Source organism: Tupaia chinensis, unplaced genomic scaffold (genome assembly GCF_000334495.1).
Source record: "Tupaia chinensis unplaced genomic scaffold, TupChi_1.0 Scaffold000101_1, whole genome shotgun sequence".
NCBI classification, from domain to species: domain Eukaryota; kingdom Metazoa; phylum Chordata; class Mammalia; order Scandentia; family Tupaiidae; genus Tupaia; species Tupaia belangeri.
Window position 1 is genome coordinate 2914026 of NW_006159565.1, and position 25101 is coordinate 2939126.

General features: G+C 45.5%; 1 protein-coding gene across 1 annotated transcript in view; it reads left to right on the forward strand.

Moving 5' to 3' along the window:
* DAGLB (diacylglycerol lipase beta) overlaps positions 1–23355 on the forward strand; it is a 44060-nt gene extending 20705 nt beyond the window's left edge. The window contains exons 8-15 of the mRNA XM_006143633.3: positions 3264–3347; positions 6066–6143; positions 13321–13401; positions 13480–13607; positions 18826–18894; positions 18981–19053; positions 21783–22033; positions 22143–23355. Coding sequence (XP_006143695.1) covers positions 3264–3347; positions 6066–6143; positions 13321–13401; positions 13480–13607; positions 18826–18894; positions 18981–19053; positions 21783–22033; positions 22143–22341 — 963 coding nt within the window. The 3' untranslated portion in view covers positions 22342–23355. The remainder of the gene's footprint in view (positions 1–3263; positions 3348–6065; positions 6144–13320; positions 13402–13479; positions 13608–18825; positions 18895–18980; positions 19054–21782; positions 22034–22142) is intronic.
* Positions 23356–25101: the final 1746 nt, after the last annotated feature.

Here is a 25101-nt window from a genome sequence, read left to right on the forward strand (position 1 = left end):
AAACTTAACCACTGCTCTAGTACAGCTGGTTTCAAACTTTCTGTCTAATGGAATCGCTTAAGGAGCTTTTTTCCCTCTTATTCGTGGTAGAGAATATGTGTATACATGAGAGAGAAAGAGCCAAGCACCCTTGACAGAACTTATTTTGCCATGGTCCCCATTCCCCAGCTCTCCATCTCATTAGGATCTTGAGCATGCAAATACCCCATGTGTTTCTAAGCCACTTCAGGAATCCAGACCCACAGTTGGGCATGTGGCTTCCAGCACTGCAGACTTCCAGTTTGCTACCAACTGTGCTGCAGACTGTGCTGAGATTTTAGAACTGCTAAGTCCAGCTTCACCCCAAATCAATTTAATCAGTTTCTGGACCTAACTCAGAGTGTTTTTTAATTTCCTTAAATTTTTGTTTGTTTGTTTTGTTTTGTTTTTGCTATAGGATGTGTAGACATGCTAGAGAGAGAGAGAGAGAGAGAGAGAGAGAAAGAGAGTGAGAAATCACCCCCTGGGGGGAAGGTCACACAGCAACTCATTCTCCATTCTTCTCCCAGGATTTTGGACACACACTTGCACCCAGTGTCTTTTTTCAAGCTGCCCAATCCGGGACACACAGTCAGCTGTGTAGGACTCAGTGCCTTAACCACCACACCACCAACTGGCCCCCTAACTCAGGGTTTTAAAGCCCCCAGGGACTCCAGTGTGTAGATGATTTTGGGAACTACTGCTCTCTAGCCAGTGACTCCTAGATGACTGTGTTTTAGAATCACTTGTGAGAAGTTTTAAGCATATGATGCCCAAGGTACCCCATCCCAATTAAATCAAATGTATGACTGGGGCTAGCAGGTGGCATAGTGATTAAAGCACTGGACTCCCATGTGGTTGCCTACAAGTCAGATCCTGGAACCAGCCGCTTGAAACACACTGGGCATGTGTGTGTGTGTGTGCACATTGTGCGTGCATATGCCCAAAATCCCAAGAAGAGAATGGAGGAGAAGTAATTGTGGTGTGGCTATCCTCCCCGGGGGCGGGGGGGGTGATTTCTGACTTTTTATCTCTCTGGTGAGTACACATGCCCTATAGCAAAAATCTCTAAATAACAATAATTTTAAAAAGTGTGGTTGAAGCTAGGTGACTGGTTTCTAATAGCCACAGTGAGTCTAGTGTGTAGCAAAGTTCAGGACCCTGGTGGTCTCTGGATTGTACTTGTGCTGAGTGGTTAGGGCAGAGAAGACTGGTGTATTTTAAAATTCAATTGATTGATTTTGATTTCACAAGAGATACACACCAGGTATCATTGACAGGGTCTTGCCATATGGCCATTGTTCCCACCCCAGCCTTTTTGTTAGCCAGGATCATTGGCACTCCCAGCATGTCCATGTTGATCCAAATTTGAACTGGGGACTTCCATATGGCTCCAGTGTTGAGCAGCCTGCACCACCATGGCTGGACTAAGGAGTGATTTGAGTGATATATATATATATTTTTTTTTTTGGGGGGGGGGAGAAGTTTTTGCTATAGGGTGCGTGCGCTCGCCAGAAAGACAGAGACAGACAGAGAGACAGAAAGTGAGAAATCAGCCCCAGGGGAGATGGCCACACCACAATCCCTTCTCCTCCATTCTCCTTTCAGGATCTTGGGCACGCACGCACATGTGCCCAGCATGAGTTTAAGTCACCAGGTCCAGGACCTGAACTGCAGTTGACTACATGGGAGTCCAGCGACATAGCCATTATGCCAACTGCTGGTCCCTTGAGTGATATATTTTAAAGATCACTTGGGCCAGCTCTGTGGCCCAGCAGTAATTCACGGCGCAGGAGAAGCTGGGTCCCATATGGCAGCCATGGCTTGAATCCCTGGCCCAGTCAGTTCGAAACACACCAGGCACATGTACAAGTGCCAAGTTAGGATGGCTTGAGAATTGGAGGAAGGGGAACATGTGTGACCAGGCCCTGTGGAGAGTGTTTGTCTATCTCTTCTTCCTCCCCTTCTCTCTCTCTCTCTCTCTCTCTCTCATGTGTACACATACCCTATCATAAATAAGAAAAAGGCAAAAAGAAGATAACTTGTCACAGATTTATGACCATTTGGGGAGCTCTTTCAAGGAGCCCACACAAAGTTGTGGTGCAAGTCCCTCTCCTGCAGAAACTGCAGCTGTGAAGTCAGCAACCTGCTCTTCGCAGCTTGCTCCAGATGCACAGTTGTTCACAGACAGGTGGCTGTCATCGCGGTAATGGTGAGCATTGATCGGTTACCTCCCAGGTATTTTCTTCCTGGCCTAAGAGTTAAGTCGTGTTACAGTCTTAAAGGTGAGGAAACAGAGAATGAGAGGACTTGAGACATTGTTTGAGACCACATAGCAGAAAAGAAGAGGGTTGAGATTTTGCCTACTTTGCCCTTCAGTGTTCTTGGAGGACTCCAATTTTAAAGACAGAAGCCTGGGATTGCAGCTTTAGCTGTGGTTGCTTCTGAATGGAAGTGGATACTTATAAGGCCCAAAGCCTTTTACTTTTGCTTAGTCTTGCATAAGTAGATGGCTCTGGTCTTATGTTTGATTACAGTGGAACACCACTGAGCTGTCCTGCCCTACCTCTGGTAGGTAACAGAATGCTGGTAATCTGCCTAGAGCCTTTGGTGAATAGCACCTGTTAGTCCTGGCCTTTGGGATGACTTTTTGGGGATCAACACAGAGCTGAATTTACCTATTGAGGCCTTGGTGATTAGGGGGCTAAAATGAGGGTGGTAAAGTATCAGTAGATTGTATTCACTATCCAGCAGCATGGTAGAATCAGTTTTGGAGGGTGACTAGAGAGAGGCTAAGGAAACAAAGATATTTTCCATGCACGTTTTATGAATGCTGTTCATTTCCAGAATCCAGAATAGTCACACTGGCTGGTGAGGATGAATAGAGAACAGCGAGTCAGTGTATTGCCTTCTTTCTGAGTTACAGCCTCAAAATTTCATAGTAGCGATAAGCACTGCACTGGAGGCGCTGGAATGCTCTAACTTTGTATCATTAGATGCATGTTTTATTACTTAGGCTTCATGCTTGTTTCTTTTCTTTTTTCTTTTTTAAGATTTATTTGTAATTTTATTTATTATCATTATTCTTCAATTTTGACCAGAGAGAGAGACAGACAGACAGAAAGGGAGAGTGAGAAAGCAAACCGCCAGGTCCAGGACTTGAACGATGGTTGGCCATGTGGGAATCCAGCACCTCAACCACCATGCCACCTGCCGGTCCCCATGCTTGTTTCTTTATCCTGCAGGTGTATGAGCTGCCCTTCTTAGTGGCTCTGGATCACAGGAAAGAGTCTATCGTGGTTGCTGTGAGAGGGACCATGTCTCTCCAGGTAACTTTGGGGCCTGACGTATCAACCTGGGAACGAGATGGAGGGAGCAGGAGAGTGGATCAGCAAGCTGTGGATGTTCAGAACTGAGAAAACACTCAGGCAACAGCATTAGCCTGAGCAAAAAACAACAAAAAAAGAAAATGGGGAAATGAATCCAGGCATGAGAATTGCTCTCTTTGCAGAAAACCAGTAAGTTCGTTTCCTTTTAACTGAAAACAGAAACAGACACAAGTGGGTGTGGTTCTCTCCTGCCCAACCGCCCTGGCCAGGCTCCAAGCCCAGGTGACCGTTGGTTTTCCTGCACCAGAGCCAGAATAGGGCAGTAGGTGAAATCTTGCCGTGAAAAGCCTCACCACTGCTCGACAGTTCTTCTGCAGCCCTGCTCCGGGCCTTGCTCCGCTCGCTCTTCTCCTGCAATCCAGCTCCAGCCTGGTAATGCCTCCTCTGTCTGCCTCACCCTGACTGCTCTGCCCTTTGCAGGTATCAGATGACTTTCTCCCTGCTGAAACCGTCTTCTTTCCATTTCTGTGTCATGCTTCCTAGTTTTTCTATTTCTTACTCTCACTTCCCGTTTTTACTTCCCTGTTGACCCAGAAAATGCAATGAGAACTCCAGAGCTTGCACCTTCAACCTTCTGCTCTTTTAACCAGCTCTGGGGCCAGCCCCCCATTTGGCTTGCAGCTCCGGCTGCTGGCCAGGACCCCACAGCTCCACCTTCAAGAGCCATTGATCTTTCCCTGTCTAGTTCTCTTCCTTCTGGGCCTCCTGCTTATAGCAGTCCTGCCAGCACCCTCTAGTTGCCCATTTTAGAAACTATGATGTCTTTGGTTTCTCTGCTGCTTGTGCCCAGTCCATGAAGTTCCCGTTCAGCCTTGATCTTTCTAGCCCTAGTTCTGGCCTCTTTTCTATCTCAGTCCCTGTCTAGTCTCTCATCTTCTGAATTTGTCCTTTTTACTGGCCGTGGAGTACTTTCTTCAGAACATCCTTCTCAGAAACTTCATGGGACCAGCAGTTAGCATAATGGCTATGTCACTGGACTCCCACATAGTCGACCGCGGTTCGCGTCCTAGACCCAGTGGCTTAAAACTCACGCCGGGCGTGTGTGCGTGTGTGCCCAAGATCCCGAGAGGAGAATGGAGGAGAAGGGATTGCGGCGTGGCCATCCACCGTAGGGGGTGATTTCTCGCTTTCTGTCTCTCTCTCTCTGTCTGTCTGGCAAGCACACGTGCCCTATAGCAAAAACCTCTCCAAAAAAAAAAAGAAACTTCACATGGTTCCCTACTGCTTTTCTTGTAAAGCTCATGCTTCAATCACAGCTTTGTTAGTAAGTTAGGGGCTGACTTGGCCGGCCTCTCCAGTCCCCCTCCTTTTTTTTTTTTTGACAGGTTTATGCTATAGGACACATGCACTCACCAGAAAGACAGAGAGACAGAAAGTGAGAAATCGCTCCCCAGGGGGGATGGCCATGCCACAATCCCTTCTCCTCCATTCTCTTGCGATCTAGGGCACGCACGCACATGCACATGGCATGAGTTTAAGCCACCGGATCTGGAACTCAAACTGTGGTCGACTACATGGGAGTCTAGTGACATAGCCATTATGCCAACTACTGATCCCTCCAGTTCCCATCTTCACACTATGTGTGGCATGCCACTTGTCATCAGCCTTGGTAGCACATCTGAATCTTATGTGAAGCTTTTTTTTTTTTCAGCTTGCGGGAGAGAAGCAGAGAGGGAGAGGGGAAAAGCGTTCCAATGGGGTATAGTCATGCTGTAACCCTTTTTCTTTATCTTCATCTTACCAACATTTTGGCATGAATACGTGTGCCTAGCCTGGTTCTCAAGCAGCCAGGGCCAGAATTCAAGCTGTGGTCAGCCAGATGGAAATCAGTTCCCTAACTGCTAGGTCATAGTTCATCTGTGCAGTTTTATAAATAGTGTAGACATGGAACCCTCTGCCCAGCAAGTCCCCTACCACCAGTGAAGTACCTGGACCATGCCTCTGCCCTGGGCCCTCCTGTCCCTGGGTAAGGATACTTTCTCTTCTCTGCTTCCTGAATAGTCTTTTTTTTTTTTTAAAGAATTATTTTATTTAACTTTATTTATTTATTTTAATTTGACCAGAGAGAGACAGAGAGAAAGAGAAAGTGAGAAAGCAAGCCACCAGGTCTGGGACTTGACCTGTGGTTGGCCATGTGAGAGTCAAGCGCCCTTAACCACCGGCCCCCTCAATAGCCTTTTTGTTTTGGCTATACTCAGACACCACCTTCTCCCGGGAGCCTTCACTGTCTGGAACGTGCCCTCGAGCCCAATTGCTATGGCACTAGAACTGATGCTTTCTGCTGTCTCATTTCTGTGGGCCTCTGAATCCAGAATCCATGCTTTGTTCAAAACCCTCGTCAGGCTCTGTGCCACAAAGGTCCTTAGGATATTTGTGACACAGGAGGGCGAGGCTAGGTCCCCTCCACTGCTCACACCTTACCCAGAGCTGCTGTCAGGGCCTGTAAGGGCCACCCCCACCATCTGCATTTCTACCAAGTTTAGACATCACAGGTTCAGGTCTCAAGAGTCTGACCAGGAGACTGCCATGCCCACTGTCCCTCACAGGGAGTCTTGTGGGAGAGGGCCCCACCTGTCAGCCATGGGGGGTACAGGCATCGCTCGCCCGCCCTGCACCACCTTAGGCTGATGGCTTCTTCTATTGGTGCCTTTTTTATAGGACATCCTGACTGATCTGTCAGCGGAGAGTGAGACCCTTGACCTGGAATGTGAAGTGCAGGACCGTTTGGCACACAAGGTATTATCCCTGGAGCTGTGGAGTTTTCCTGTTCACATGCACCATGTGACAGTGCTGGCCTTTGATACGCAGTAGCAGATGCTGCACAGAGTACATACAGGGAGCACGTGACAGTCAGTGCTGGCCTTTGATACGCAGTAGCAGATGCTGCACAGAGTACATGCTCCTCTCCTTACCATGGGGTTCCCGGAAGAACCCTCCAAGGATGTGGCTGGGGGTGTGTGAGGGGGCCGTTTGTTTGAAGAGAGGGCCATTCAAAGAGGCTGAGTACGTGGCCCCAAGCCACATGGTTACTGGAGTATCAAATCAGGGACATAAGCCCAGGACTTTTCCTTCCTCTTAAAGTAATACATTATTTTTTTAGATTTAATTTTATTTATTCATTTGTTTTTCATTTAATGAGATATAGAAAGAGAAAGTGAGCCAGCAAGCCACTAGGTCCAAGACTCAAGCCGTGATTGGCCATGTGGGAGTCCAGCGCCCTAATCACCATGCTACCTGCTGACCCAAGTGATAATTTTTTTTTTTAAAGAAGTATTTTGGGATCAGCAGATGATGTAATGGCTAAATCACTGGACTCCCATATAGTCAACCGCCGTTTGAATCCCCGACCCGGTGACTTAAACTCACACCAGGCACATGTGCGTGTATGCCCAAGATCCCAAGAAGAGAATGGAGGAGAAGGGATTGTGGTGTGGCCCTCCCCCCTGGGGGGTGATTTCTCGCTGTCTTTCTGTCTCTCTCTGTCTTTCTGGTGGGCGCACGTGCCCTATAGCAAAAACCTCTCAAAAAAAAAAGAAAGAATTATTTTATTGAACTTTATTTATTCATTTAAATTCGACCAGAGATGGAGATAGTGAGAGAGAGAGAAAGAAGATAAGCCACCAGGCCCATGACTTGAACCATGGTCGGCCATGTGGGAGTCCAGCGCCCTTAACCACCATGCTGGCCTCCCAAGTAATACATTCTTATGGTGCAAAAAGCTTGAGTATAGTCAGACAGTGCTACAGAAGGGAGGCAGGCAGGCAGGCAGGCAGGCAGGCAGGCAATGTGGCCCCCGCTTCCCTCACCCCACAGGACCTCCATGGCTTCCTGTGCTGATGGAGCCTGCCCAGGTGCTTAGTTTTGGTCTTCTGTGCTGTGGATGTTCTGGAGCTTAAAACTCATGCTGGGCATGTGTGTGTGCGTGCATGTCCAACCCAAGAGGAGAATGGAAGCGAGGGGACTGAGGCATGGCCATACCCCCCGGGGGGTGATTTCTCATTTTCTATCTATAGCAAAAATATCTCTTAAAAAAAAAGAATTATTTATTAAATTTTAGTTGTTACTATTTTTCTTGAAGAGCTTTTTTTTTTTTTTTAAGAGAGATTTTTGTTATAGGGCGCCTATGCTCACCAAAGAGATAGAGACAGAGAGACAGAAAGTGAGGAATCACCCCCCCAGGGGAATAGCCACAACTCATTTCCTTCTCCTTTCTACTCTTGGGTTTTGGGTATTCATGCACACAGGCCCAGTGTGAGTTTTACGCTGTGGGGTCCAGGACTTGAACCTCAGTCGACTATGTGGAAGTCCAGCAATGTAACCATTACACCATCTGCTCCTCCCTAAGAGAGCTTTTTGCTTTAGGGTGCATGCGCTCACTGGAGAGAGAGAGAGACAGAGAGAGCATCTTTTTGATGTTTTTGGGTATATACCTAGATGTAGAATTGCTGGATCATATAATAATTCTATGTTTAATCTTTTCCACAATAGTTGAATCATTTTACATTCCCACCAGCTGTGTTTGAGGGTTCTATTTTCTCTGCCTCCTGGTCAATAGCCTTGTTCTTGTTATTTTCCATTTTTTGGAATAGTACCCATCCTAGTGGGTGTGAAGTGGTGTCTCATTGTTTTGTTTTTAAAGAATTACTTTATTTAACTTTATTTATTATTACTTTTTAAATTTTATTTTATTTAACTAATTAATTAATTAATTTTAATTTGGCCAGAGAGGGACAGAGTAAGTGAGAAAACCAGCTACCAGGTCTGAGAATCAAACCATGGTTGGCCATGTGGGAGTCCAGTTCCCTTAACCACCATGCCACCTGCCAGCCTCTATTATTATTATTATTATTTTTATTTTTAGGAATTATTTATTTATTTATTCATTCATTTATTTTAATTGACCAGAGAAGAACACATAGCCAGGGGGAGAGAGAGAGAGATGGAAAGTGAGAAAGCAAGTCACCAGGTCCAGGACTCTAACCATAATTGGCCATTGGAGAGTGTCCAGTGCCTTAACCACCACGCCATCTGCTGGTCCCTAGCGCCTATTATTATTATTTTTAATTTGACCAGAGAGTGACACAGAAAAAGACGGAAAGTGAGAGACGGGGGAGGGTGTGTGTGTGAAGCCACCAAGTCTGGGCCTTGAACCGTGGTCAGCAATGTGGGAGTCCAGTGCCCCCAACAACCATGCCACCTGCCGGCCCCTCATTGTGGTTTTGATTTGCATTTCCTTAATGACTCCTTAGTCACTATTGCAGAGGTTTTCAACATTTAGGGGAAGTCTGGAGTAATTCACTCCATGTTTTTGTCTGTTTGTTTGTTTGGTTTTTAATCTTGAGAGGTTTTGCTATAGGGCACATGCGCTTGCCAGAAGACAGAAAGAGACAGAGAGACAGAAAGCGAGAAATCACTCCCGAGGGGTGATGGCCACGCTGCAATCCCTTCTCCTCTATTCTCCTCACGGGATCTTGGACACGCATACATGCACACGTGCCCAGCCTGATTTTAAGCCACCGGGTCTGGGACTGTAACCGCGGTTGACTGCATGGGAGTTAAGCAACATAGCCATTACGCCAACTACTGGTCCCTCACCCTGAGTGTACAGTGGCCACTTCTGGGCAGAGGCATTGAGATGTCAGAGATGGAAGGCAAGTAACATGGGCTTTGCGTTCATACACTTCATGTGTTTTTACGATCAAAACATCAACACTTCGGTACTAACTGGACTTATTATTATTATTTTTTTAATTTTTCCTTTATTTTACTTTAGTTTTTTGGAAAGGTTTTTGCTACAGGTTGTGTGCGCTCACCAGAAAGAGAGAGATAGACAGAAAGCAAGAGATCACCCCCAAGGGGAGATGGCCATTCTCCATTCTCCTCTTAGGATCTTGGGCATGCACGCACACGTGCCGGGCGTGAGTTTAAGTGACAGGGTCCGGGACCCAATCCACGGTTGTCTATATGGAAGTCCAGCAACATAGTCATTATGCCATCTTCTGGTCCCTTATTATTATTATTATTATTCAGTTTGATCAGAGAGGGAGAGTAAGAAAACAAGCCTCCAGGTCCAGGACTTGAACTGCAGTCAGCCATGTGGGAGTCCAGCACCATAACCATGCCACCTGCCATTCCCTATAGTGATCATTTTTAAAATAAGATGTTTATTTTTTATTTTAAAAGAAATCTGGATAGAGTACACCAGCACCCATAGTGGTTAAAGGAAATGGATCCCACGTGGCTGACCATAGTTTGAATCCTGGCCCTGATGGCTTGAAAAACATGCAAGTGTGTGTGGATGCATGCCCTAGAATCCTGACGGGATGGAGAAATGGAGAAGAGATTGTGGCGTGACCAAGCCCTATTGGGGATGCTTCCGCTCTCCTCTCTCTGACGAGTGTTTGTGCCCTCTGGCAATTAAAAATGTGTGTATGTGTGTGTGTGTTTATTTAATAGTAAGAGTGTAGCTTCGGGGTCTTGCCTGGGCAGTTTTTAGGGAAGAGCCAAGGTGGAGGCCTTTGTTCTGCTACCAGATAGTTGACAGGCCTAGAAATGGGCATTGTTTTTCTCTAACACTGCCTGTGGGTTTTTTTTTTTTTCATTTTTATATTTTTTTTAAGAATTATTTTATTTAACTTCATTTATTTATTTATTATTTTTATCTGCCCAGAGAGAGACAGAGAGAGAAAGTGAGAAGAGCAAGCCACCAGGTCTGAGACTCAAACCGTGGCCGGTCATGTGGGAGTCCAGCGCCCTTAACTACCACACCACCTGCCGGCCCCAACACTCACTGTATTTTTGAAGCAAATCAGGCCTCCCCTTTACCCAGCGTTAGTGTTTCCAGGGACAGCTCTTCCCTCAGGATGGGAAGGTAACTGTTCAGGGCCTGTTCTCTGCTGTTGGCTTCATTTGTGTTGTGTTTTGGCTCCGGTGTTGTCCATGGCAATTGGACTCCGAACCTGTGAGGCTGAAACCAGTGTTGGTGTTTCATTGGTTTAACGTGTATGCCAGGAACCAGTGCCAGTGGTAGTCCAAGTTCTTTTTGGTTCTAATTGCCTAGGGCTGGCCCCATAGTAGGTGCCTAACTGGAGTTGACTGCAGGAGAGCCAAAGGTAATTTGGTGGTTTATCATGATGGAAGTGCTGTCAGAGCGTACACAGCATGTCAGAGGCTTTTTTTTCGGGGGGAGCGGGGGGTTTCTTACATGATGCTAGGTTGAGCATTCTACCTGAAGAATCATAGAATTATTGAATCTTTGGAGTTTATAATTGCTTTAGAGATGATAAAAAACAGTCTCTTCATCCAGCCTGATGGCACAGTCAGTAGCAAACAGAACTGCAGTGCTGGAAGCCACATGGACCATGGGTTCAGATCCCCAGGTTGGTTTGAAAACTTGTCAGATGAGCATGCCAAAATCCTGACTAGCTAGAGGGCCATGGAAAGGGAATGTTGGCTTGGTGAGACCCTGTCAAGGGTGCCTCGCCCCACAGTTACGTGCTCACACATGCTCTCTATCAAATAATCAAACTAAAGTCAAGTCTCCTGTGGTATACAGAATTCCTATACCTTATTCTGTTAGAATATCAGCTGCACAAAGATAGGCCAGGCCTGCTTTGTCTCAAGGCCTGAAAGAGGAACTGCCATGAGGATGCACTCTCAAAATATTTTTCAATGATAGGGTTGTCTCTCAGTGCTGGTAACTGCTTTATTTATTTATTTATTTATTTATTTTGCTATAGGGCGCGTGCACTCGCCAGAAAGGCAGAGAGAGACAGAGAGACAGAAAGAGATAAATCACCCCCCAGGGGGGATGGCCACGCCACAGTCCCTTCTCCTCCGTTCTCCTCTTGGGATCTTGGGCACACACACACACGCACCCGGTGTGAGTTTAAGCCACCAGGTCTGGGACTCCAACCATGGTCAACTACGTGGGAGTCCAGCGACATAGCCATTACACTAACTGCTGGTCCCAGGAACTGCTTGATTTTAAAGAACTTTATGTTTCATAGTCAGTTTAAAAGATCACTCTCAGGGCTGGCAAGTGGAATGGTGGTTAAAGTCACTGAACTCCCACATGGCTGGCTGTAGTTCGAGGCCTGGACCCAGTGGCTTACTTTCTTACTCCCCCTCCTCACCCTCCCAGCACCAGTACCTCTCTGGTCAAATTAAAAAATAATGGGGCCAGCAGGTGGCGTAGTGGTTCAGGCACTAGATTCCTTTATAGTTAACTGTGGTTTGGGTCCCCGACCCGGCAGCTTGAAACTCATGCTGAACATGGCTGGCTGTAGTTCGAGGCCTGGACCCAGTGGCTTACTTTCTTACTCCCCCTCCTCACCCTCCCAGCACCAGTACCTCTCTGGTCAAATTAAAAAATAATGGGGCCAGCAGGTGGCGTAGTGGTTCAGGCACTAGATTCCTTTATAGTTAACTGTGGTTTGGGTCCCCGACCCGGCAGCTTGAAACTCATGCTGAACGTGTGCATGTGTGTCCAAAATCCCAGGAGGAGAATGGAGGGGAAGGGATTGCAGTATGGCCATCCGCCCAGAGGGTGATTTCTCACATTCTCTCTCTGTCTCTCTGGCAAGCACACACACCCTATAGCAAAAATCTATCTTTAAAAAAGAGAATTATCCTATTTAACATTTTTAAAAAGAATTATTTTATTTAACTTTATTTGTTTATTTTAATTTGACCAGAGAGGGACAGAGTGGGAGTGGGGTGAGAGTGAGAAAGCAAGTTGCCAGGATTGGGACTTGAACTGCAGTCAACATGTGGGAGTCCAGTGCCCTTAACCACCATACCACCTGCCAGCCTCATCATATCATTATTATTGTTGTTGGAGAGATTTTTGCTTTAGGGCACGTGTGCTTGCTAGAGAGGCACCGAGAGATGGAGAGAAAGAAAGTGAGAAATCACCCCTCGGTGGAATGGCCACATTGCAATCCCTTCTCCTCCATCCTCCTCTTATGAATTTGGGCATGCAAGCACATGTGCCTTGTTTGAGTTTCAAGCCACCAGGTCCAGGACTCAAACCACAGTTGACCATGTGGGAGTTCAGCAATATAACCATTACACCATCTACTAGTGCCCAAAATCCCAAAAGGAAACTAGAAGAGGAGGGATTGTGGTGTGGCCGTCCCCCCTGTGGCAGTGCTTTCTCACTTCTATCTCTGTCTCCTCTTTCTCTCTCGTGAGCACACATACCCTATAGGAAATTTTTTTAAAGAATTATTTAATTTTATTTATTCATTCATTTATTTTAATTTGACCAAAGGAAGACAGACACACAGAGAGAAGGGAAGTGAGAAAGAAAGCCACTAGGTCCAGAACTTGAACCATGGTCAGCCATGTGGGAATGTCCAGCACCTTAACCACCACGCCACCTACTGGCCCCCTATAGGAAATTTTGAATAATAATAATAACAATCAGTCTCATTTATTTATTTGACATTTATCTATCTATCTATCTATCTATCTATTTATTGTCATTTTCAAGCCACTGCATCCAGGACTTGAACCACAGTTAACTACCATGCCACCTGCTGGCCCCTGATCAGTCTCATTTATAGTCTAAATAGCCATAGGACCTTGGCTGAAGTAAACTGTCATATGTCCAATAGAGCAAAATACTACATAGCTACAGAAAAAGGTGCAGAAATGTATCTGTTAACCGGGAGAGATGTTCCTGATACTATTCATTCACTTAAATATCTATTGAGCACCTGCTTCATGCCAAGCTCTGTACGAGGTACCAGGAAAACAGGTGAGGAGTAGACACAGCCACTGATCAGTGACGTTATATCCTATTTGGGGAAGTAGAAAATCACAAGTAAGTGTACATAAGGTATAACTTTGTCTCGTGACGTGTGATTGTCCTGCCTGAGGGTTAATGGCCACCTTCTTTGTGTTTCAGGGGATTTCTCAAGCTGCCAAGTACGTTTACCGACGACTTATCAATGATGGGATTTTGAGTCAAGCGTTCAGCATTGCTCCTGTGAGATTTTGTTTAATTTTTTCTTTCTTTTTCTGTCACTAGTCAATTATTTTTAACTTGTGCCTCATTCTGCCCTAGGAATACCGGCTTGTCATAGTGGGACACAGTCTGGGGGCAGGAGCTGCAGCCCTGCTGGCCATCATGCTCAGAAGTGCGTACCCACAAGTCAGGTGTTACGCCTTTTCCCCTCCCCGGGGGCTGTTAAGGTAATTCTTTATTTTCCTGCATATAACACAGTGCTACTCATAACTCATATGGTCAGTTCATCTTTTATTTATGATCTAATGATAATTTCTTTTTCTTTTTAATTTTATTTATTCACTCATTTATTTTAATTTGACCAGAGAGAGACACAGAGGAGGAAAGAGAGAGAAGGAAAGTGAGAAAGGAAGGCACCAGGTCCAGGACTCGAATCGTGGTTGGCCATGTGGGAGTGTCCAGCACCTTAACCATGATGCCACCTGCTGGTCCCCATAATGATAATTTCTTATCCTCAGGAAGTTTGTGTTGTGAAGCTCTTTTTAGTTGAAAAAAGACTGAGTAACCTTTCTTAGATCTGACCACAGCTTTAATTTCCTAAATGATATAATGCTAAGATTCTTTTTTAAAAATAGACTTTAGGGGTTAGCAGGTGGCGTGGTAGTTAACTCTCCAGACTCCCGCATAGCCGACTACAGTTTCATCCTGGACCTAGTCGCTTGCTTTCTCACTTTTCTTCTTACTCTGTCTTTCTCTGGTCAAATTAAAATAATAAATAAATAAGTCTTTAAAAAGAAATTTGGGGAAAAAAATTGACTTTGGGGTTAGCAGGTGGCCTTGTGGCTAAGGCACTGGAATCCCACATGGCCGACCACAGTTCAAGTCCCAGACCCAAGAACTTGAAAATCACACTGAATGTGTGTGATATGTGCCCAAAATCCCAGGAGGAGAATGGAGGAGAAGAAATTGAGGCATGGCAATCCCCAAGGGGAAAGATATCTCACTTTGTCTCTCTGTCTCTTTCTGTCTCTCCAGCAAGTACACACACCCTGTAGCAAAAATCTCTCCAAAAAGAAAAGCATACCTGTACTATGATTCCACTTATATGACATGCTAGAACAAATAAAGCTATTATGACTGAAGTGGGGGTGGGAGGCAAGACTGAAGGGAGCTTCTGGGGAGAGATGGAGATAGTTTAGATTATGTGTGTGGGGTACACAGTTACATACATTTGTAAAATTTATCAGACTATACACAGAAAGTGGGTGGTTTTACATTACTCCCCAATAAAGCTGATTTAAAAATACACACTTATCGGGGCTGGGGGCTGGCAGGTGGCATGGTGGTTAAGGACGCTGGACTCCCACATGGTTGACCATGGTTCATGTCCTGCACCCCGTGGCTTGCTTTCTCACTCTCTCTCTCTCTTTCTCTGTCCCTCTCTGGTCAAAGTAAAATAAATCAATAAATTTAAGTAAAATAATTAAAAAAAAAATACACACTTATCTCTGCACCTACGACCCAAGTTAAGCAAAAGAACACTTTTGGTGGGCCAATAGGTGCCATGGTGGTTGAAGTGCTGGATTCCCACATAGCTGACTATGGTTTGAATCCCAGAACTGGAAGCTTGCTCTCTGGTCAGATTAAAAAAATAATAGGGGCTGGCTCGTGTCATGGCGGTTAAGGTTTTGTTACTCCCACATGGTCAAGTCCTGGACCTGGTGGCTTGCTTTCTCATTTTCTTTCTCTGGTCAAATTAGAAACAAAAATAATAATAAGTAAAATTAAATAAATCTAGGGGCCAGCAAGTGGCATGGTGGTTAAAGACTGCTGAACTCCCACATGGCCAACTGTGGTTCTAGTCCTGGACCTGGTGGCTTACTTTCTCACTTTCCTCCCTCTCTTTCTCTCTCTCTCTCACTCTCATTCTGTCCCTCTCTGGTCAAATTTAAATAAAGAAATAAATAAAGTTGAATAAAATAATTCTTAAAAAATTAAGTATTTTTTAGAAAATAATAAGTCTAAACAAACAAACCCACACTGTCTGTACCCTAGAAATTCTGTTCCCACTCCTTTCTTGCTCACAGATAGTCACTGTCCTGATCTTTGTGAAAATTATTCCCTTAACTTAAAAAAAAAAAAAGATTTTACCACCTGTATACATGTCTCTAAATAATATAGTTTGGTTTTGAACTTTACACACGTGGAATTGTACTATATTCTTTTCTTTGACTCCTTTTTCGTTCCACATTCTGCTTGATGACTGTAATATGTTACTCTGACAGCCCAGTCCATGTGTTGCTAGTAGGGATGTATCGCCAAATCACTACTGTTTTAAAGTTCTTTGAGGGACCAGCAGTTAGCATAATGGCTATGTTGCTGGACTCTCACATAGTCGACCGTGGTTCAAGTCCCGGACCCGGTGGCTTAAACTCACACCGGGCACGTGTGCATGCATGCCAAAGATCCCGAGAAGAGAATGGAGGAGAAGGGATTGTGGCATGGCCATCCCCCTGGGGGATGATTTCTCGCTTTTCATCTCTTTGTCTCTCTCTGTCTGTCTGGCAAGCACACGCACCCTATAGCAAAAACCTCTTCAAAAAAAAAAGAAAAAAAAAAGTTCTTTGAAATAATTCTACATTGGTTAATACACTATCAGATTCATTCATTTCATTTGACTTTGATTTTAGGGATTGCTTTTGTTATTTTGTTTTCTAATTTGTAAAGTATAACATTAACATGGGGGACCAGCAGTTGGTGTAATGGCTATGTCGCTAAACTCCCATGTAGTCGACCGCGGTTCAAGTCCCGGACCTGGTGACATAAACTCACACTGGGCACGTGTGTGTGCATGCCCAAGATCCTGAGAGGAGAATGGAGAAGGGATCGCAGCGTGGCCATCCCCCCCGGGGGGGGGGTGACTTCTCGCTTTCTGTCTGTCTCTTTGTCTTTCTGGCGAGTGCACATGCCCTATAGCAAAAACCTCTCAAAAACAAAACATTAACGGGGTTCCAAAGACAACGCTACAAAGCAAGGTACATTTAGAGAAATCTAGTTTTCATACTTTTTCCTTCAAAAAGTCCTTTTTCTTTTTTTCTTAAAGAATTATTTTATTTAACTTTATTTATTTATTTTAATTTGACCAGAGTAGGACAGAGAGAGAGAGAGAGAGAGAGAAAGGGAAAGTGAGAAAGCAAGCCACTAGGCCCAGGAAATGAACCGCAGTCAGCCATGTGGGAATCCAGTGCCCTTAACCATCACTTCACCTCCCAGCCCCTCAAAAAGTCAGGGGACCAGCAGTTAGCATAATGACTATGTCGCTGGACACCCACGTAGTCGACCGCAGTTTGAGTCCCGGACCTGGCAGCTTAAACTCACACCGGGCGCATGTGCATGCATACCCAAGATCCCAAGAGGAGAATGGAGGAGAAGGGATTGCAGTGTGACCATCCCCCCTGGTGGGTGATTTCTCGCTTTCTGTCTCTCTGTCTCTCTCTGTCTGTCTGGTGAGCACACGTGCTCTATAGCAAAAAAAACTCTCCAAAAAAAAAAAAAAAAAAAAAAAAAGTCCTTTCTAAGGACCATCTGGTGGCATGGAGGTTAAAGTACCCGGATGCCACATGGTTACTGGTCAGTTCAAGTCCTGGACCCAGCATCTTTAAAAACACACCAAGTACCTGCATGCATGCCCAAAATCCCAAGAGGAGAATGAAGAAGGAATTGCAGTGTGGCCATCCCCTCTGAGGGGTCAGGGGGAGTGATTTCTTTCTTTCTTTTTTTTTTTTTAAGAGTAATTTTTGCTGTAGGGTATGTGCGCTTGCCAGAGAGAAAGAGAGACAGAAAGTGAGAAATCACCCCCCTGGGGTGATGGCCACACCACAGTTCATTCTTTTCTCAGGATTTGGGGCACACATGCACCCACACCCAGCATGTTTTAAGCCGTCAGGTCTGGGCCTTGAACCGCAGTCAACTACATGGGAGTTCAGTGATGTAACCATTACGCTGGTCCCTCTGGGGGTTGATTTCCCACTTTCTCTTTTTTACTTCGCCTCTCTATCTCCACCATACACACATACCATATAGCAAAAGTAAAAAAAAAAAAAATTCTTACACTCTAGAGGTAGCCATTTTCAATGGCTGACTTTTTTTTTCATTATATATCTGTGAAGGATCTTCAAAAAGTTCATGGGAAATGCACATGATAAAAAAAAATCTATGCATGAATTTCAAAATTTTTTGCACCAAAATGAAATTTTTATTTTAATTTTTTTTTTAGATTTTTGCCATAGGGCATGTGTGTTTGCCAGAGTGAGGCAGACAGAGAGGAAAAGTCAGAAACTAACCCCCAGGGGATGGCCACAACACAGTCCCTTCTCCATTCTCCTCTTGGGATTTTGGGCACAAATGCACACATGCCTAATGTAGTTATCAAAGCTGCCAGGTCTGGGACTCAAACTACGGAGTCAGCCATGTGAGATCCAGTTTCTTAACCACCATGCCACTTACTGGCCCTCACCCAAATAAGCTTTTACTTTAATTCCACCTTTCCATGAACTTTTTGAAGTCCCCTCATCAATTAGCAAATGTGTACGTATTTGTAGTCCTCTCCAGTCCTTAGATAAAAGGTAGCATATTATACTTATTCTTCATTGTCTCATTATTGTTGGCTTTAACTGTGTACCCTGAGATCACCCCATAATGGTATAAATAACCCTCATTCTTGTTGACAGCTGTGAAGGACTCATTATTATGTGGATAGTTTATGAACTGAATACACTTCTTTATGGATGAACATTTGAGTGTTTTCCAGCCTTTGCTATTACGAGTAACACTGCAACGAATAGCTTTTACATTGGCCTTTTTATATTTTGCCAGTATTTTTTTTTTTGGAATTATTTATTTAATTTTGTTTACTGTAAGTATTTTTCCTTAATTTGACCAGAGAGAGAGAGAGAAAAAACAAGCTACCATGTCCGAAACAAACTGCGGTTGGCCATGTGGGGGTCCAGCACCTTCACCACCATGCTATCTGCCAGCCCTTGCCAGTACGTTTTGGATAGATTCTTCCAAGTGGTTCTCTGGGTCAATGGACAAATGCATATGCATAGTCTCTTATCTTGATACAGTTAGAAAGTGTAGTGTGGGGGTGTCTGTTGAATTTATATTATGGCTTTAGTAGAATCTGGCCAGTGGTTTGCTCTGACATCTCATTTCTCTTCCCTCTCAGAGCAGAGTTGAGTTCTCTTGGGTCATCAGGAAAGTCATGACATATTTTTCTGTTTTCTGTGCAAAAATCATCATGACTTTTCTGATGACCCAATGTAAAATCTTAGCGTCTCACTGACCTGGCAACACAACTCAGTTTTTCTCTTTGAAGCCCTCTTTGGGCAATGTAATAATTAAACTAACTTAGCTTTCCTTTTCCTTTTTTCTTTTGAAATTCAGCAAATCTCTTTCTGAATACTCTCAGAGCTTCATTGTGTCACTTGTTCTAGGGAAGGACGTGATTCCCAGGTAAGCTTGCCTGTGGTGACTGAGGGTGGGGGAAGCTGCCAATGCCAAGTACCGGCTGAGCCCCAGTCTCATTCTTTACTAAACAGGTTAAGTGTGACCAACTTGGAAGATTTGAAGAGAAGAATCTTGAGAGTGATTGCTCACTGTAATAAGCCTAAGGTAACTCGGAATGCCCTGGTAAGATCTGTGGGAAATTTGGACCTGTCCCTGAGACTGTGTGTGACTTAAGAGGCATGGTCTCCTTCACAGTCTTTTAGCCCAGGCATGTTATGCTGCTGCTGGAAGTTTTCCTTCTACCCTTTGAACAAATTTTTATGTAGGACTCTGTATGTGATGTTGAAGAAAGCAAATGGCCAAAGCAAATACCTGAAATGCCACAAAAAGAAAATAATATAATAGAACCACCCCTGTTCTAGTTGAATGATGTGCTTTCTGTCGAACTTTTCAGTCCCGTCCTGTGACTGATAGTATTCTAATCCTTTTGGTTATATTGTCCTAAAGTTCAAAAACTAAAGCCGCCAAACACAGATTTTTTTAAACGCATGATAGAGCAAGCGCTGCAGCATTTGAGAGAGAGAGGTGGGGACGGAGGGGAAGAGACAAGCATCCTGGACAGGGTCTGGTCATGCTGCAATCCCCTCCAACCCTTGTGGTCTTGAACACTTGCATGTGCCCAGCATGTTTCAAGTTGACCAGGTGGGAAGTCAAGCCACGGTTGCTGTCTGAGATCTGCCTTGTTTGGAGCAGCACATTACTGCTGTGCCATGGAGCCGGCCAACTAAATACAGATTTTAAGAGGAACTGAGGCCAGCCCTGTAGTGCAGCAGTGAAAGCACTGTGCAGAGGAAGGCAGGTCCCATGTTATTAACCAGAGTCTGGTCCTGGCCCCTGGTGGCTGACACACTGTGTACACACACACACCTTGCCCAGAATCCTGATGGGATGAAGAATTAGAGGAAAAAAGATTATGGCATGACCAGGCTCCATTGAGGGGCTGCTTTCACTGTCTCTCTGTCTCATCTACGCATGTGTACCCTCAGGCATTAAAAAAAAAAAAAACAAAGACAAAAACACTGGGCCAGCTGGGGCGGTGCACATGCGAATGTGCTGCCACAAGCGATTGAGACCACACGGAAGATTAGGTTCAGTTTCCCTAAACAGGCCAGGTGCAGTGACACATGCCTGTGTCCTGACTGGGAGGCTGGGTTAGAAGATCAGGACATAGTGACACTGTCAAAAATACCCCACCTAGGGACTAGCAGTTAGTGTAATGGCTATGTCGCTGGACTCCCATGTAGTCGACCCTGGTTCGAGTCCCACACCCGGCGGCTTAAACTCACGCCAGGCATGTGTGCACGCGTGCCCAAGATCCCGAGAGGAGAATGGAGGAGAAGGGATTGTGGCGTGGCCATCCCCCCTGGGGGGGGTGTGATTTCTCGCTTTCTGTCTCTCTGTCTCTCCCTGTCTGGCGAGCGCACGCGCCCTATAGCAAAAATCTCCCCCCCCCCGAAAAAAAAACACAAAAAAACCCTACACCTAGCATAGTGGTTAACATGCTGGACTCCTACATGGCCAGCTGCTGCATGAGTCCTGGACCTGGCAGCATGAAAATGCTGGGCACATGTGTGTGTGTGTGTGTGTGTGTTTACATGTGTGTGCACATGCCCCAAATCCGAGGAAAAGGGATTGTAGTGTGGCCATCCCCTTTGGGGGAGTGATTCCTCACTTGCCCTCTCGCTGTTTCTCTCTCTAGTAATCACACATGCCCCATGGCAAAAACCTTTAAAAAATAAAACAAAACAAAACAAAAAGAACCTTCCCCCACGCTCTCTCTGTCCTCTTCCCCCACGCTCTCTCTGTCCTCCCTTTTATAAGAGAAAGGGATGGAGGTAGGCTGGTGTGTCCATACATGAATACTATGCAGTTATATAAAATGGTAGTAGACATTTCTATTTACCAGTACAGATATCCCTGATATATTGAAGAGTTAGTTGTGTTGCTTTTTGTTGTTTTTTGGTTTTTTTTTTAGATTTTCTTGGGACCAGCAGATGACGTAATGGTTATAATGCTGGACCATCACTTAGTTGACCGTGGTGTGAGTCCCAGACCTGGTGGCTTCAACTTCATGCCAGATGCATCTGCATGTGTGCCCAAGGTCCCGAAAGCATGGAGGAAAAGGAATTGTGGTGTGGCTGTCCCTCCCCCCACCCCAGGGGATAATTTCTCATTTTCTTCTCTGTCTCTCTGGCAAGTGCATGCACCCTATAGCAAAAATCTCTCCTCTCAAAAAAATAGATTTTAGTTACAGGTTCTGTGCCTGCTCCATGGCAGGTGCTTTCTCCCTCTCCTTCTCTCACCAGTACAGGTGCCCTAATTTTTAAAATGAGTATCTAATGTCTTTTTTTTTTTCTGGAGAGGTTTTTGCTATAGGGTGCGTGCACTCACCAGAAAGACAGAGAGACAGAAAGAAAGAAATCACCCCCCAAAGGGGATGGCCACTCCACAGTCCCTTCTCCATTCTCCTCTCGGGATCTTGGGCACACACACATACATGTGCCTGGCATGAGTTTAAGCTACCAGTTCCAGGACTCAAACTGCGGTCGACTACACGGGAGTCCAGCAACATAGCCATTATGTCAACTGCTGGTCCCAGTATCTAATGTCTTTAAAGGGAGGGTAAAACTGATTTACAGAATTGTCTGAAAAGAATTAAGTATAACTTTGCCCCCAAATCTGCATCATTTGGTTTTAAAATACTGCTTAAGTGTGATGGCTTCATTGCCCAAGAGATACCCCACAAGCAGGAGCCTCTCAGCTCCCGCCTGAGGTCTCTGTGGACAGTGAATGCCTGAGTAACAGCCTTTTGCCTTCTTGGGTCTCATCCTCAGTACAAGATCTTGCTGCATGGATGCTGGTATGAACTGTTCGGAGGGAGCCCCGATAACTTCCCAACTGAGCTAGATGGAGGTGACCAGGGTGATCTGACACAGCCTCTTCTTGGGGAGCAAAGTCTGCTGACACACTGGTCCCCAGGATACAGCTTCTCCAGCGACTCCCCTCTGGACTCTCCCCCCAAGTACCCTCCTCTTTACCCTCCTGGCAGGATCATCCACCTGGAGGAAGAGGGCAGCTCCGGGAGGTGAGTGTGGAGTGATGGGGTCCATCCCCCTCATTTAGAGAGAACACGTGTCGGAGGTTAGGTAGCGTTGGAAGCTTCACTGGTTGATGCTTGTTCTCTCCCATTTAAGGTTTGGCTGCTGTTCTACTGCTCAGTACCGTGCAAAGTGGTCACATGAAGTGGAATTCAGCAAAATACTCATAGGCCCAAAGATGCTAACAGACCACATGCCAGACATTCTGATGAGAGCCTTGGACAGTGTGGTCTCCGACAGAGCGGCATGTGTCTCCTGCCCAGCACAGGGGGTCTCCACCTTGGACGTGGCATGACCAGGGCTACTGGAAAATGCCCCAGCAATGGGGGGACTCCTGCATTTTATTTAGTTTTGCTATAGGGCGTGTGCACTTGGCTGGAGAAGAGACTGTGGATGGGTGGGGATAGGACTGTTAAATCACCCCCCAGGAGGAATGACCACAGTACAGTCCCTTCTCCATTCTCCTCTCAGGACTTCGGGCATGCATGCACACACACCTGGCATGATTTTCAAGACTCGAACCATGCAATCAGCCATGCTGGATCCCACATATTAATCTCCGTGCCATCTGCTGCTCCCACTCCAATACACACACTTTAGTTCTTAAACTAACTTAATGTCCAAAGGATTCCAGTGAGGCCACTGTTGGATATCCATCAACAATCTGTGGATACATTTGATAGTCTTCCAGATGACTGAACAATTTCTGGGAAATAACTGTGACCATAGTTTTAGCAGAATCAGGAGTCTGTAGGGTGTGCCAAAGAGGTTCAGACTCCCAGGATTGGGAGTGACCGCACTGGAAGCTTCAGGAAGCCTGTTCCCCTGGCTCTTGGATCTTTTGGCCATCTGAGATCTGCCCGAAGGGTGGGAATCCAGTGGCTAGTTTGAAGAACCTGAAGGTTATCTGTTGACTCCCACCCCTCAGGCAGCCTGTTTTTACTGAAAGATCTTATCCTATCACCATATAGACAAGTCTGAGCCAGGCTTACAGGTGTGTAGTTTTTCCAACTTTTCCCCCTCCCCCTGGCTATGAAATTGGTCCTCAGTTGTGAGGGTGCTGACGGGATTTCTGCTGTGGGTACTACTGGCAGCCTGGGATCTGACTGGGAATCAGGGCAGTCCTGGTCAGGGCAATGAGAAGAGACCATGACTCCTGCCCACCTCCAAGCCACATATTCCAGCCCTTTGTTTACACGCCAAGATGTGTGTCGACAGCAAGAGTCGGTTGTTTAAATTCTCATGCACTGAGGGTCCACTAATGGGATTCAGAGTTTTAAAAAAATAAACCTCTTATATTATCATTACAGCATCTGAACAGCTATGAGCTCTTAAGTCGGATGTTTCCAGGTAGGTTTTATGACGAGCGAAAATGAAATCTTGGAAGTTTTCTTGGAGTTCTGGCCAAGGATCAAAGATTGCACAAGTACTGGATTTCACTGCCCTCCCACTCTACCCACTGAAGCCCAAAGACAGTAAAATGGTTTCTCTAAAAAGATTATGCCCACAAGGACGGGGAGAGGCAATCAGATAGCTGGGAAAAAAAGTGCCAAGGTTGAAGGAAAGACCCCTAACCTGGTCATAAATGAGTCCCCACACCCTTGTAAAGTGGGCATGAAGCAGACCAGGAACAGCCAACCTGAGGGGTTTGCTAGGACACTGGAAGAAACCTGCCTTTTGTTTGCTGAGGGGGTGACCTTTCCTCAAGCCCCTGTACTTCGTTTTCATGACTTTCAGGGAAATCTAACTGCAAGAGATACCTCCCTCAGTTCCTCTCAGCTGTTGCAGCCATATCACCTTATGGCTATGGAAAACCTAGAAAGAGACAATGTTTTTCTATTTACTTTTGAGATATTTGCTATAGGGCACATGTGCTCACCAGAGAAAGCAAGAAATCATCCCCCCGCCAGGGGTTGGCTACTCCACAATCCCTTCTGCATTCTCCTCTTGGGATTTTGGGCATGCAAGCACACATGCCTGGCCTGATTTTAAGCCACCAGGTCCAGGACTCAAAACAGTCAACCATGTGGAAATCCAGCAACATAACTATTATGCCATCTGCTGGTCTGTTTTTTTGTTTTTAAAGATTTAATTCCATTTGTTTTATTATTTTTAGAATCTGACAAAAGAGACAGAAAAAGTGAAAAAGCAAACCACCAGGATTGGGACTTGAACTATGGTCAGCCATGCAGGAGTTGAGCATCTTAACCACCATGCCACCTGCTGGACTCAAGGGACAATTTCTAAATCTCTGCTAGTTGAGGTTCAAGCCCCAGATCTGGTTGCTTGAAAATCACCTGAGTACATGTGCCTATGTGCCCAAAAACCTGGGAGGAGGGGAATGTAGTATAGCTGTTCACCCTGGGAGTTGATTTCTGACTACTCCCCCCACTCCCTTCCCCTGCAATGTACCCTGTGACAAAAAAAAAGGCTGGGGGGGCTGGCCTGTAGCACAGCATGTGCACAGGGAATCACATTGTAGCACAGCCTGTGCACAGGGAATCAGATTCCACGTGGCTAACCACTGTTCATGGCTTGAAAAACATTGGGTGCGTGGCATGGATGTGTGTACTCCAAATCTTAAAGGGATGAAGATAATACAGGATAAGATTATGGTGTGACCAAGCTCCAATGGAGAGGGAGGGGGTGCTTTCTCCCTTCTTCCCTCCCTCCAACTCACTATCTGGTGACTGCATGCGCTCAAAAAAAAAAAAAAAAAACACTTCAGTTGAGATGCCACAGAAAAGAAAGTTAACAGGTGACGTGGTGATTAGGGTGCTGGACACTCCCATATGGCTGACCAGTTTGAGACCTGGACCTGGTGGCTGGCTTGCTTTATCACTTTCCCTATGTCCTCTGGTCAAATAAAATAATGAATAAATATAAGTAAATTAAAAAACTAAGTAATTCTGTGAAAAACAATCTTTAAAAATAAAAAAAAAAGAGAGGCCAGCAAGTGGTGTGGTGGTTAAGGACACTGGACTCCCACATGGCCAACTGCTGTTCAAGTCCCGGCCCAGGTGGCTTGCTTTTTCACTTTCTCTCTTACTTTGTC